Source organism: Corapipo altera, unplaced genomic scaffold (genome assembly GCF_003945725.1).
Source record: "Corapipo altera isolate COAL_440 unplaced genomic scaffold, ASM394572v1 77b, whole genome shotgun sequence".
Lineage (NCBI taxonomy): Eukaryota > Metazoa > Chordata > Aves > Passeriformes > Pipridae > Corapipo > Corapipo altera.
In genome coordinates, this window is record NW_020884933.1 from 2,808,960 (window position 1) to 2,822,225 (window position 13,266).

The 13,266-nt window shown below is 50.4% G+C and overlaps 1 protein-coding gene across 1 annotated transcript in view; it reads left to right on the forward strand.

Annotated features, from left to right (window-relative positions):
• Positions 1-4,732: 4,732 nt before the first annotated feature.
• Positions 4,733-13,266, forward strand: part of DSTYK (dual serine/threonine and tyrosine protein kinase) — a 20,164-nt gene continuing 11,630 nt past the window's right edge. Inside the window, exons 1-4 of the mRNA XM_027659640.1 lie at positions 4,733-4,761; positions 4,872-4,879; positions 5,835-6,220; positions 12,297-12,948. Of these exons, the coding sequence (XP_027515441.1) occupies positions 4,733-4,761; positions 4,872-4,879; positions 5,835-6,220; positions 12,297-12,948 (1,075 nt within the window). The remainder of the gene's footprint in view (positions 4,762-4,871; positions 4,880-5,834; positions 6,221-12,296; positions 12,949-13,266) is intronic.

Genomic DNA, 13,266 nt, shown 5'->3' on the forward strand with positions numbered 1-13,266 from the left:
TGGGCTCCTGGCTCGGACTTTTGGGCTCCTGGCTCGGGCTTTTGGGCCCCTGGCTCGGGCTTTTGGGCCCCTGACTCGGGCTTTTGGGCCCCTGGCTCGGGCTTTTGGGCCCCTGGCTCGGGCTTTTGGGCTCCTGGCTCGGACTTTTTGGCTCCTGGCTCGGGCTTTCAGGCTGCAGAGGTTGTCTGGCTCTTACTGCTCTGCAAACTATGGATTTAAGTTTTATTTTCAAACTGGGGACAAGGATCAAGTGAATAAACCTGCTCTGGGTTAGAGGGTGGGAGGTTGTGGTGGGAAGAGGATGAGGAGCAGGACCTGGTAAAATAATGGACACAACTGCAAAATAACTGTGAATTAATGATTATTAGTTTTTTTTAAGCTCTGGGAAGTCACAAGCCTTTGCCCAAAACCCAGAGCTTTGGCCATTGCTTATTAACTTGGTGCCTGAATAACCCAAGGTGGTTGTTGGAGAATCTTTATTATATTAACAATAGTATTAATTTTCTTTATTATAACAAGAGCTCCTTGTTTCTGTACAGTGTAATGGTGTTGGACATTTCTGGTGTTCTCTGAATTGTAGTGGCTGGTAATGAAAGTTTTTTTCCCCTGTGTAACATGGAGAGTTTTTTGAGTGTCAGAGGGTTTAAAGAGCCCGGTTCTCGCTGAATTCAGAACCCCTTTTTGCCCTTCAGGTGGTATCAAACTGAGAGGAATTCTGACCAAACTGTTCTGCAGACTTTTTGTGAAACACAAAGGACCTGGGGAGTGGAGTGGAGTGGACAGGACACACTGCCCAGGGCTGGAGTGGAAAATAAACTGTGAAAAGTAAATGCAGATGTCCTGGAAACAAAACAAAGTGAAGGGTTTGCTTTTGAGGCACCTGAAAAACTCGTGGAACAGCCTGGAAAGGGAAGTGGCCTCTGGATCAAGAGCTGAAGCCCAGCCTGGGTTACTCTGCCCACAGCCAGGGCTGAGTATCTGCTGAGCTGGGTCAGCCTGGGCTGGACTTCTGGGAGAAAGAAATCCTCTTCCATCCCTCCCCTCTGCAAAACCCATCAATAAATGACTGTCACTGACCAGACTGTGGTGGCAGTAGCAGGACTTACACCTCACAGTAAGAGAAGTGAACTCAATCCAAGGGAAAGAATAATTTGCCTTCCAGCTACTGTTTATGAGGGAAAGGCAAGTCCGGTTTGCTCTGTCTGCCTTTCTGAGGGAGTCAACAAAATCCTGTCTGTTCTCTGGGGCTGCCTTGGCATGAATTGGCATCTCAGAGTGATTTGTTCAAGTGCTGGGACAATCCTGCAGCTTCAGGTCTGGCAGCTTTTGGTTCTTGGTGCTGATAACTGGCGTGTTTGCTGGAAAAACAAACTCTGGTTTAGGGGCTCGGCAGCAGGTTTTACTAAAATATGTAAGGATACCAAGGAAAAAGTCCCTCAGCTCTGCTTTCTGCTAATTGGGGTTGTTTTCTTTGTTCTGTGCTTGCAGTAATTGGAGCTCTTTGATGTAGGAACCTGAGGGGTTTGGTATTTCTTTTATTTTAGGAATTTCTGCAAGTTGAGCTACCCCCAAATCTAGAGCATCCCCAGAGGTTTGGGCAGCAGCTGGAGTGTTACACCAGTGGTGTGTGCTGGGGGAGAGCCCTGGGCTCTGCTGCCTCCATAAATAAGGGGGTTTTATAGGGATGAGATCACGTGGAATCCCGAAATGGTTTGGGTTAGAAGGGACCCTAAAGCTCATCCCATTCCACCTCCTGCCACGGGCAGGGACACCTTCCACTGGTCCAGGTTGCTCCAAGCCCTGTCCAACCTGGCCCTGGACACCTCAGTTGGTAGAACTGTGCTAATCATAAGTCTTGTGGTGACCAAAACCTCCTGCAGGTCCTGAGCAGCAGCACAGCAATGGGAGGGTTTCTCTGCAAACCCTCAGCATTTGCAGTAAGAGGCTCTGGCCATGTTTAGGTTGTCCTCACGTAGCACTGGAACAGAAAAGACAAGTGATGCTGGCACAGGATCCCTGGAAAAGGGATGAGTCAACGCTTGGGGCTTCTATAGATTCCATAAATCCAAGCTCAGCCTCTCCTGCCAAGCGTTTGGCTGAGTTTTGAGCTGAGCCTTGGTGAGAGACGTCCTTGTTCTTGGACAGGCCTCCTTTCATGCCGCGGCTCACGGGATCCACGCGCCCCAGGACTCCCCCGAGCCCTGGGTTTGAAGTGTTCATCACATGTCTCCCAGTGATTACAGTCCATGGGTCCAGGATGTACCCCCAGCTCCAGTCCTTGGCAAGAGCCCTGTCCAGAACAGGAGCTGCTCGTGGACACGCAGGGATATCACTGCAGCTCTCCAGGCAGCAGGTTCTGAACCTCCTTTGTGGTGGGAAACACAACCTGAGTTCGTGTTGGGATCTGTGGCACCAGCTGCTGAGTTCTTCAGGAGTGTTTGTACCCTGTGTCTTCAGGAATTTAGGCAGTAATCCTCTCTGCAGTGCAGGATCCACACCAATACCTCCAAGGGGTGTCAGGATGGTGCTAGATCTGCTCAGTGGTGCCCAGTGGCAGCGTGAGGAGCAACAGCCATAAACTAAAACATGACAATTCCACCTTAACATGAGGCAGAACTTCTTTGCCTGGCGGTGGCAGAGCCCTGGAACAGCTGCCCAGGGAGGGTGTGGAGTCTCCCTCTCTCTCTCTCTGACATTCCAAACCCCCCTGGATGAGCTCCTGTGCCACCTGCCTGGGCAGGGGGTTGGACTGGGTGATCTCCAACCCCAACCAGTCCTGCCACTGTGCAATTTGCTTCAGGTTTGGGACCCTGAGGTAGCTGTAAAATGGCCAGTGATGGACAAACACAGGGTTAAAGCCACTGCCATGACCTGGGTGCCTTGATGGTGCACTGGGTGAACTGGGACACAACTAAATCCAGGGTTTGGTGCCAGGTCTGTGCTTCACGTGCTTGGGATATCTCAGGGTGACATAATGGGAAATTTGAGGCTTTGTTACTGGTGCTGCTCCTGGGAGGAACTTGTTGAATAAATGCTGATCACAGGCTGTGGGTGTGAAAAAGGAAGAGGAGGCTCCAGGGAGAACTTACAGCAGTTTTCCAGTGCTCCAAGAGAGCTGGAGAGGGACTTTTCACAAGGGCAAGGGGGAATGGCCTAAAACTGAAGGAGGGAAGGGTTAGATGGGATATTGGGAAGGAATTGTTCCCTGGGAGGGTGGGGAGGCCCTGGCACAGGTTGCCCAGAGAAGCTGTGGCTGCCCCTGGATCCCTGGAAGCATCCAAGGCCAGGTTGGAGCAACCTGAGCTAGTGAAAGGTGTCCCTGCCCAGGGCAGGGGGGTGGAATATAATCTTTAGGATCCCTTCCCAGCCAAACCAGTCTGCAATTCTATTTATAAATCCATGCTGGGCCTCAATAATTTCGGTTAAGCTGCTGTATTTCAATCATTTTCTCTCATTAAGTGCCCACAAAGCCAGAGCCTGCCTGGGGTGGGGAGAGGCAGCTCTGCCTCCTCTCTGCTCTTCAAAAGCCTCTGCAGAGAAGGCTGTGCCTGTGCAACCCTCCCTGAATTGCCTTTTTTTCGTGCTTGGTAGCTGAAGGGCGAGTCTGGATCCCAGCAGAAGGTTCAGGAAATGTTCCCAGATCAAAGAAATTCTTTATCTTGTAGATGAAGGCTGAAATGTGCTATTTGTGGGTTTTTGCAGATCCTTATCTTGTGTGAGCTCCTGGCCAGCTTTGGCCCTTTGGTCACTTGATGTGGCTGCTCTGTCAGGCTGTGGATCTTGAAAGGCTTGTTTAAGGAACAGTTAGAAAGAGCCAGTCCCACTTCAGGGAGTGATTTCTCTCTTAACCTTTCCCAAACTTGGCTTTTGGGGGTCAGCAATCAGGGGTTTGCAGGGCAGAATTGCAGGAGAGGGGTTTGCTGAGCCACCTTAGTGTTGGGGTGGGAAAAACCTCTCCAACAGTCTATTTTCAGATGGAAGGTTTGAAGAAAAAGTAAATTTTATTCAGGATGTTAAAGAAGCCTTAAACTGGTCTAAGACACAAAGAACTACATGTGGTGCTGCTCCAAACTGGCCTGATTTTAATTAAACCAGAGGGATGGAGTGCTGTCAGTGAGGAGCAGAATGTGCTGTATGCTCTCTTTAATTTGGTTTGTAGTGTTGAGGAGTATCTTGGTACATGGGAGTATCTTGTTTTCCTGGGGCTTGGAGATGCTGAAACGATTTTGGCTGCCAGAACATGACTCATTAGAAGAATTTTAATAGCCCTGGTGAAACAGGACCTTCCCTGTCAAACCCCAGTTGCTGTGTTGTAGTTAATTCTCTCTTTAAACTGCTGCTCTTGCCAGTTTGTCCCCTCTCAGGGCAGTTGTGGTGGTTTGAAATTGGTGTCAAATTGAAACTCTGGCAGGTTTGGGGGCCTGGTGCCTCCATTTGCCATTCCATTCTTGGTGCCTCTGGGTCTGGACCGTGACCCAGCCCTGGCTGTGGTGCAGCACCAGCTGTCTTGTGTTCCTGAAGTGCAGCACATGAGGGATTTGTTTGTATCCCTGTTTTTTGTTCTCCCAGAGCTATTCCATTGCTGTGCATCAGGGAACACAGAGCTGCTCAGGCTGAGTGTGGGCAAAGCTCTGTTTGGGACTTGTAAAAGACCAGAGAAGCTGAACCCAGTCCTGAGCCTGAATTAGTGCAGGGAGTTGTTCCATCCCTCTGAGCTTGGAATTCTTAGGCCATGATGCTGCAGTTGGTGCTGGCAGATGAGTAAGGAGGGTGATTACAGGGAGTCCTGCTCTGGAGGAGATACAGATGTTGAGTAACTTCCTTTTGCAGCTTAAAATGACAATCTGTCCAACTGGGCCTGTTTGGTTCAGCTGGACAGGTCAGGGAAGGTGTTTGCTCTTGGTGCCTCCAGGCAGTGAAGCTGTTGTTGTGTCTTGGGCTGCTCCAGAACCTTCTGGCTCTTGGCAGAGTGTCTTCCCTGCCCAGGCTGCTGGGAGTGGGGCACTTTCTGGAGGTGCTGTGACTGTTGGTTGTAGGGAATTGCTGGCAGAGGCTGTTCCTTCTCCTGCTGTGCCTCAGCAACCTTGGTCTTGTCTGCTTGATGTACAGAGGCAGTTTTGCAGGAATGCCTTTCCCCGAGGCCAGGACAGAGGGTTTGCTGCTTTAATGTCAATATTCCTAGATTTTGGTCAACAGGCTTGTACAGTGGCACTCTTGGGATTTGGTAGATGTGAAGGATCTGATGTTTTGAAGTGTGGGTGGAACTGTCACTGATTCAGAGCTGACTGAATTTATTTCTGATATGGGACAGGAATGTTCTGTAAAGCCAAGCCATAAAAATATGGGAAGAGCTGGCCTTAGTGACCCACTGGGTCTCCTGGAGCTCCTGATCAAGGGGAAACACTATTCCAGCCCCAGATGGGGTTAAACCTTTGTTTTGACCTTGACAACTGTTTTGTCTTCACTTTTTGGGCCTTCCACGAGTCTCCCACTAACCTGCTGAAGAGCTCTGTGTGGGCTCTTTCCAGTGGAATAGAATCATGGAATATCCTGAGCTGGAAGGGACCCACAGGGATCGTCCAGGACACCCCAAAATCCCACCCTGTGCCACGTGCTGGGGAGAACAGTGACAAACTGCTCCTGTGGCTTTGTGGGAATGAACCTGCTGGCGGTGCAGCAGGAATGCTGAGTCACTGCCACGGATTCCAGGGCGCAGGGGCGGATTCCTGGTGCTCTGTGGGGCAGCAATGCCTGAGCTTTTGCCTTCAGCTGGCTCAGAAGGGGGTTGGAGGGACAAGCCTCACCTCTCTAACTCAGCCTGTCCTCGGTTCCAGGGCAGAACTTCATCTCCTTCCCCCGGCACGAGGAGGAGCATCTCCAGCGCTCGGTGAGCTGGCACCCCTGCCTGCTCATCCTGGGCCAGAACTGCAGTGCCAAGTGCCAGCTGCTCAACATCCTGCTGGGGGAGAAGCTGCTGCCCACCACCAAGATCAGCAACGAGGAGAACTGCAAGAGGCGGCGGATCCGCTTCACGCACGGGAGCCAGACCCGGGTGAGCCTGGCCCTGCCCCAGCAGTACGAGCTGGTGCACGTGCTGGCAGCACACAGGGGGCACTGGGACACCATCCCTGAGGAGGACCTGGAGATCCAGGGGGACCCCGAGGACCCTGCCCACCGCATCGCCGAGCTGGAGGTCATGCTGCCCTACTCGCTGCTCAAGGTAAGGGTGTCCCTCGGTGTCCCTCGGTGTCCCTCGGTGTCCCTGCCCCATCCCCGGGGGATTTACAGTCCCTGATGAAGCAAACAGCCAGGCAGAGAGGGGCCTGGGAGTTTGGATTGACAAGAAGCTGAACACGAGCCAGCAGTGTGCCCAGGTGGCCAAGAAGGCCAATGGATCCTGGCCTGGCTCAGGAACAGTGTGGCCAGCAGGGCCAAGGAAGTGATTCTGCCCCTGGACTCAGCACTGGTGAGGCCACCCCTGGAGTGCTGTGTCCAGTTCTGGGCCCTCAGCTCAGGAAGGACATTGAGGGGCTGGAGCAGGTCCAGAGGAGAGCAACGAGGCTGGGGAAGGGACTGGAGCACAAGTGCTGTGAGGAGAGGCTGAGGGAGCTGGGGCTGTTCAGCCTGGAGAAGAGGAGGCTCAGGGGAGACCTCCTCACTCTCTCCAACTCCCTGACAGGAGGGGGGAGCCAGGGGGGAGTTGGTCTCTTTTCCCAGGCAATGATCAGCAAGACAAGAGGGCTGGGTCTTCAGCTGTGCCAGGGGAGGTTTAGGTTGGAGATTAGAAAGAATTTCTTTCCAGAGAGGGTGCTCAGCCATTGGAATGGGCTGCCCAGGGAGGGGGTGGATTCTCCATCCCTGGAGGTTTTTAGGATAGGACTGGATGTGGCATCAGTGCCATGGGCTGGGAACCACAGCGGGGTTGGATCCAGGGTTGGACTTGATGATCTCAGAGGTCCCTTCCAACCCAGCTGATTCTATGATTCTATGAATTGCTGCCACCTCTCAGGCAGAGGGGTTCCCTTAATTAAAGAGAAGCTGGAGTCTGGTGTTAGGGCTGTAACTGGACATCACTGTCTGTGCTGACGTGCTTTTGTTTCAGTGTTGAGTCACAGAATCAATCAGGTTGGAAAAGACCTCTGAGACCGAGTCCAGCCTTTGACTCTTGGCATTATCGTTCCTCTGTCATGCTTCCATCCCTCTCAGGAGCCAAGCTTGGAATTCCAAGTGTCTTGGAGTTCCAGGATCGTTCAGAGTTGGCTTTGCTGTCCCCTGGCAGCCAGCAGCTGTCACATAGAAGGGTATGGACTTCATCTCTGTCCTGAAGAGCTCATTGTCAGCACAAAGCTTCTTCATTCCAGCCTGGCTCCCTTTGGGAGAGGAGAGGCTTTTTGTATCTCTCTGCTGTCCCTGGAAGCTGCAGGTGGTAAGAGCAGGAAGGTGGGAGTTGATCCCAGTGCTGGTTCTAACACTGGTTGTGTCTTGCTTTGTGACTTTGCTTTTGCTGGTCCCTAAAATCTGTTCCTGTTCTGGAGTGTTGTGGTTTGGTGCTTACAAATATCAGGGTTGTGTTTCACAGCTTCCTCAACCTCTTCGTTGCATTTCATATGATGTGTTGAGCCTTTGTTATTGCAGTATAAATAATTCTGGAGCGTTGTGGTTGGCAGAATCCTAAACTCATGGAATGGTTTGGGTTGGAAGGGATCTTAAAGCTCATCCAGTGCCACCCCCTGCCGTGGGCAGGGACACCTTCCACCAGCCCAGGTTGATCCAAGCCCTGTCCAGCCTGGCCTTGGACACTTCCAGGGATCCAGGGGCAGCCACAGCTTCTCTGGGCAACCTGTGCCAGGGCCTCCCCACCCTCCCAGGGAACAATTCCTTCCCAATATCCCATCTAACCCTTCTCTCCCTCAGCTTTAGGCCATCCCCCCTTGCCCTTGTGAAAAGTCCCTCTCCAGCTCTCTTGGAGCCTCTTGGAGTACTGGAAAACTGGTGCTGCAAAGGAGAAATGCCTGTTCTGGATCTTCTGCCTCCAAACTCCTGCCTTGCTGGGCAGAAAAGTGTCCTCAACTGTCCCTTTCTTTGCCCTGCTTAGGTTTTTGCACGGGCCAGCTCTGCAGGGTGCAGCCCTCCCTCAGCTCCTCCTGGCAGGGACAAAGATCCCTCTGTCTGCCCTCAGTTATATTTAGGACATTTAGATGAAAACAGCGACTCAGATTAAATTGAAAAGGGTTGGTGGAATAAAAAAGCTCTTCCAGTGGAAGGATGAGGGAGGGTGAATCAGCCTCAGATGGATTCAAAGGATTCCTGATGGCAATTCAAGGACAAGCAAATTTTTAAAGGCTTGATAGGAGATCCTGATTAATTGTCCAGGTGATGGGCTGGGGAACATCTTCCTGGTAAATTCCTGGTAAATCCCAGAGTTTGGCCTCCTACTCAGACCTGTTTTATCCCACTTTTCTAACTCATGGGAGTTCTCCAGCTCTGCTCAGCACAGACCAAGCCATGAAGTTTGAGTAAATACCTGCCTGTCGTGGCCAGGGCTGCTGGAACCAGTGGAATTTGTATCCAGAGCCATAGTGGGGGAGGTTTCTGGACACTCTCCAAAATTTCGTGTCTGCAGAACAGCTCTGAAGGAACTTCTGCTTTTTCTTCACTTGTGGAACAAAACTCTAATTACAGTCACATCCAGGGTGTTAACATGATATTCAGTACTGATCTTGAAGGATTTAGGTTTGCCCAAATAACTTGGAGGAGCTCAGCCCATTTTTGGACAGAGGGAGAGGGAAATAAATCTGAATTTTACCCCATTTGTTCCCTAAAATCCCTATATTTTAATGTTTTTTTTTGTATTTCAGAACCTCCAGTTTTACATATTCAAACACTTTGTTATTATTTGAACATTAACCAGTCCAGAAAGACTAAATTATTTGGAAGTTAACAATATCCAAAGAAATGAAACTTTTTTTTTTTTATTTGGAGGCAAATCAAATAAAGAAGTGTAGAATATTCCTGGTTTTAATATCAAACTGCCACTGGAGCACCCTGAGGGATTTTTTTCTACAGCCTCATATCCAGGATGGCACCATCCTTGATTTTTCTGTGCCTTAATCCAAACCTGTCTCACAGAAGAAGGGGTGAGGAAGGAGCCAAAAAATTTCATTTACATGGAATGGCTGCTGTGAGAACCTTGTGCTCCTGGGTAGGTGAACTTTAAAAGTTATTTTTAAACATCAGATATCAGGGCTGGAAAAAAACTTGGTTGGCAAAGCTGCTCTGTTCCTTGGGGATCTCTGTGCACAGGAATTCATGTGGGTCATGGGGAATAATCCATTTAGCTAGACAGATTATTAGATTTACAGTGGGAGCAAACAGTTGGCTCTTTCCCTAAATCTAAATCTTATCAGTTGTGCCTGGGAGCTGAAATGGGCTCCCCTGAAGGGTTGGTTTTCCTCTGGATGGGCTTAAAAGTTCCCTTTTCCTGCTGTTCTCTTTGTTTTGTGGGACTTGGAATCTCGGAGCTGCAGGGTTTGCAGGGAAAGAAAACTGTTCATCTGCTCTGACAGAGCTGGAAAACGAATGGAGGAGAAGAATTGGGTTAATTTGGGTTTATTTTGTTGCCTCAGGTGCTGCAGGAGTGAGTCAGGGCACAGGAATTAGTGGCAAAGGATGTGCTTAAGTACCTGCTGGGGGATAATTTATGGCCATCCACCTTAGAACTTGGAGGAATGTGCTCTGATCTCCTTCCTGAGAGTGTTTTTAATCTATATATCCAAACACATTTAAGCTCATAGGAATATAAAGGAGTATTTTTAAAGGAATAAATGCGGTTTTGTAGTGTAAATACATAAAAGCATCCTGTTGGCTGAGATGTTCTTCATTCCAGGTTATTTTGGGATGTGCTTTAGGGTGTCCTGCCACAAACCAGCATCCAACACCTGAAGTTGTCTCCATCTCCCCCTTTTTACTGGAATAACTGGGAGTAGGAGATGCTAAAAATGCCAGGAGTGTGAAATTATTCTTCCAGCCACATGAAACCTGTTCTCTGTCTCTCGTTTTGCTGGCTCAGTGATTTCTGGTTTTCATGGTCAGGGAAGAGAGTTGCTCCTCAGGCTGGTGGCTTTGGGCACCTCAGAGGGTTTTTTTTTGGGCCCTTCCAGCAAAATTAAAATGGAATTTCCCCCCCCAAACTGGGGTTAAAATCCAAGTTCTGTCCAGGACAGCAGAGTTTGGTGTAGTCACTTCTCTTTCCAGGGGATTCTCTCTGTTGCTGGTGCCTCAGATCCCCATGGAAACAGAATAAACTGGCAAGATTTCAGAAGAATTGGGTGGGGGAAGTGTGTGTAAAACAAACAAACAAACAAACAAAAGATTCTAAGTAAGATCTGGGGGTATAAATGTTCCTCAGATTAATAGGGAGGCATGAAATGAGCTCCCATGTGTAATAAATGCAGTGACTGTCAGACTTCAGTGAGTCACAGGCTGTTCTTGGAAGGCAAAGTATCCAATTGGTGCAGGAAAAGACTGGCCTTCAGTCACAGGAGGAGTTTGGGGTAAAAAAGGGACTAAATTGGGTTGGTTTTCAGCCCCTCAGTTAAGTGAGCAAACAGTGATTAAACTGCCCCCAGCCTGGGAAAAAATAGGACAAGGCCCTCTTGGGATGGAGCAAAGAAATGCTTTGGAGTGCCTTGGAAATGAGGAATTATCTGTTGGTTTAGTGAAGTGGCACATTCAGCAGAGACTCCACTTGTAGGTCAAGATCTCCTTGATCCTTGGTTTTCATTTTTATTCCCTGGGTTGGTGTCTGCAGCCCCTGGGAAGTGGCAGGGCTTTAACTCCAATATTTGCCTTTTCTGACGTCCAGGTGGCCAAGTGGGAAGCTTGGGTGTTTTATAAAGGGCCTTTTAGTGCAGGAAAACAGGGCTGGAGTTCCTTGAGAGCAGCTGGATGCTCCCAGCTCTGTGGAGGAGTGTTTGCAGCAGCCTGACCTGGGGAGAACCAGCTGCAAAATTTTGGGAATCCCCCCCGTGAGTCAGAGGTTTTCCCCATATTAACGCTCAGCAGGATGGAGCTTCAGAGGTGGTGCTTCAACATCTCAAGGACACTGAGGGCAGGGGAAACCACCCAAAGGGTGGGCAAGGAATGTTTCCTCTTTGGAAAAGGTTCTGTGGCAGCAGCAGGACCAGTTGCTGGGGTGTTGGTGGGGGTGGGTGTTGGTTTTCTCCCCCGTCTCCTGGAGACAGCTCTGGCTTCCTCCTTTGTTTACAGTGCCTGCTGTGAGTCAGCTCCTGGGGGATGTTGCAGCCCTGCACATCCCCTTCTCCTCAGCCAGGTTTGGGGGCAGGAGTGGCTTCCTGAGAGCTCTGAGGGTGGTCAGGAGATGTGGTCAAGAGAAATGATTGAAGGATTGTTAATTATCACCCTCTGTTATGAGCCAAAGATGGTACTTTAAATTGTCTCTTCAGTTCAAAGCCTTTCTTTCCTTGTTTTAGCAGCGATGTGTGGAATTCTAACACTGATCTTGCACATCCAAAGGGGACTCTCATCTTCCTTGGAAGGGAAGGAAGGAGGTTTCAAACTGACCCTTCCCAGCAGGGTTGGTAAGAAGTGCTGTCCCAGCAGTGCAACTGTGCAATAAGAAAATAACCAAACAAAATCCTTCTTTTAGCTTTTGGTTGGATTTAAAGAAAGTCACAACCGAGCCTGTCACAGCCATCTGTTCTCCTGGCTGGGAACTCAGGTTGCTGTGCTGCCTTTTTTTTTGGCAGTAGTGGCTCCTGTAGTGCTTCCTGCTCCTGGGAATCTGGCAGCATGGATGTCTGGGAAACATCAGCAGGAGAGGCTGATGCAAAATGGGACAGGTATAAGCTGAAGAATTCCAGTTATTCTGTGATACTGGGACACTTGTTGGAAGTTTTATTCTCAGCTAGGCTAAAACTCGAAGGTTCTTGGTACAGAATAAGGAATTTGGAGTCAGTGGGCACTGCTCCATGTGTGGGTGCATCCCTGCTCCAGCTGCTCAGTGACAGCACTTACCTGGGACGCTTTTTGGAAGTTTTCTTGTAAACTGGGCTAAAACTCCAAGGTTCTTGGCACAGAACAAGAAATTTGGAGTCAGTGGACACAGACCCCTGTGTGGGTGCATCCCTGTGGGATCAGCCTTGCAGGTGATGCCCCGTGGGAGACCCCAGAACTTCTCCGAGGGGTTTGAGTGGTTCTGGTTTTAGTTCTGGTTTTGGTTCTGCTGCATTTTGGCACGTGAGGACCTGCCCAGGCGTGTCTGTGTTTGCCCTCAGGAGGTGGACGTGGTGGTGGCTCCGTGCCGGGGCTTCCAGCCGGCCGAGGACACCCTGGGGGAGTTTGTGAACCAGGTGCTGCCCGTGGTGACCTTCGCCATCAGCGAGGCCCAGCTGTCCCCCTCGGACCAGAGCGAGCTGAGAACCATCAAGGAGAAATTCTCCCTGCCCATTTTCTTCTTCCGCGTGCCCGAGGCTGGCGGGGAGCTGATCTCCCCCAAAAAACCAGACGGCGACAAGTCCTCCCTGCACTGCCAGCTGCTGGACCTGCAGTACCTGAGCTCCAACCACTGCAGCTGCGGGGACACGGGTGCCCAGAGCATGTTGGTGGAGCAGCTGGAGAAGCTGAGGCTGCTGAGCACCTTCTCCAGGCAGGTGCTGCAGAAGCACTTGGTGGAGGCGGCCACGAGCCTGAACGAGCTGCACTGTCGCTGCCTCAACATCTTCATCAACCAGGCCTTCGACATGCAGAGGGACCTGCAGATCACCCCCAAGAGGCTGGAGTACACCAGGAGGAAGGAGAACGAGCTCTACGAGTCCCTGATGGGCATCGCCAACCGCAAGCAGGAGGAGATGAAGGACATGATCGTGGAGACTCTGGGCAACATGAAGGAGGAGCTGCTGGAGGACGCGGCCAGCATGGAGTTCAGAGGTAGCTGTGCTGGGGGAGTGGAGGGTGGGTGGGAATGGAGGGGTTGGGGGCCCTAAAGGAGAAGGGCAGAGTTGGTATTTGCCTTTTGCGAGGGATGGGAATGGTGGTCTGGCCAAGAGACTCAGCAAGAAATTCAGAGTGGGCCAAACGCGCAAGGATTGGGAGTGTTCAGAAGGTACAAAATGCACAAGGATTCAGGTGTTCAGAATATACAAAATACACAAAGATTCACAGGGTTCAGGTGTTCAGAATATACCAAAATGCACAAAGATTCAGGTGTTCAGAATATTCAAAATGCACCAAGATTCACAATGTTCA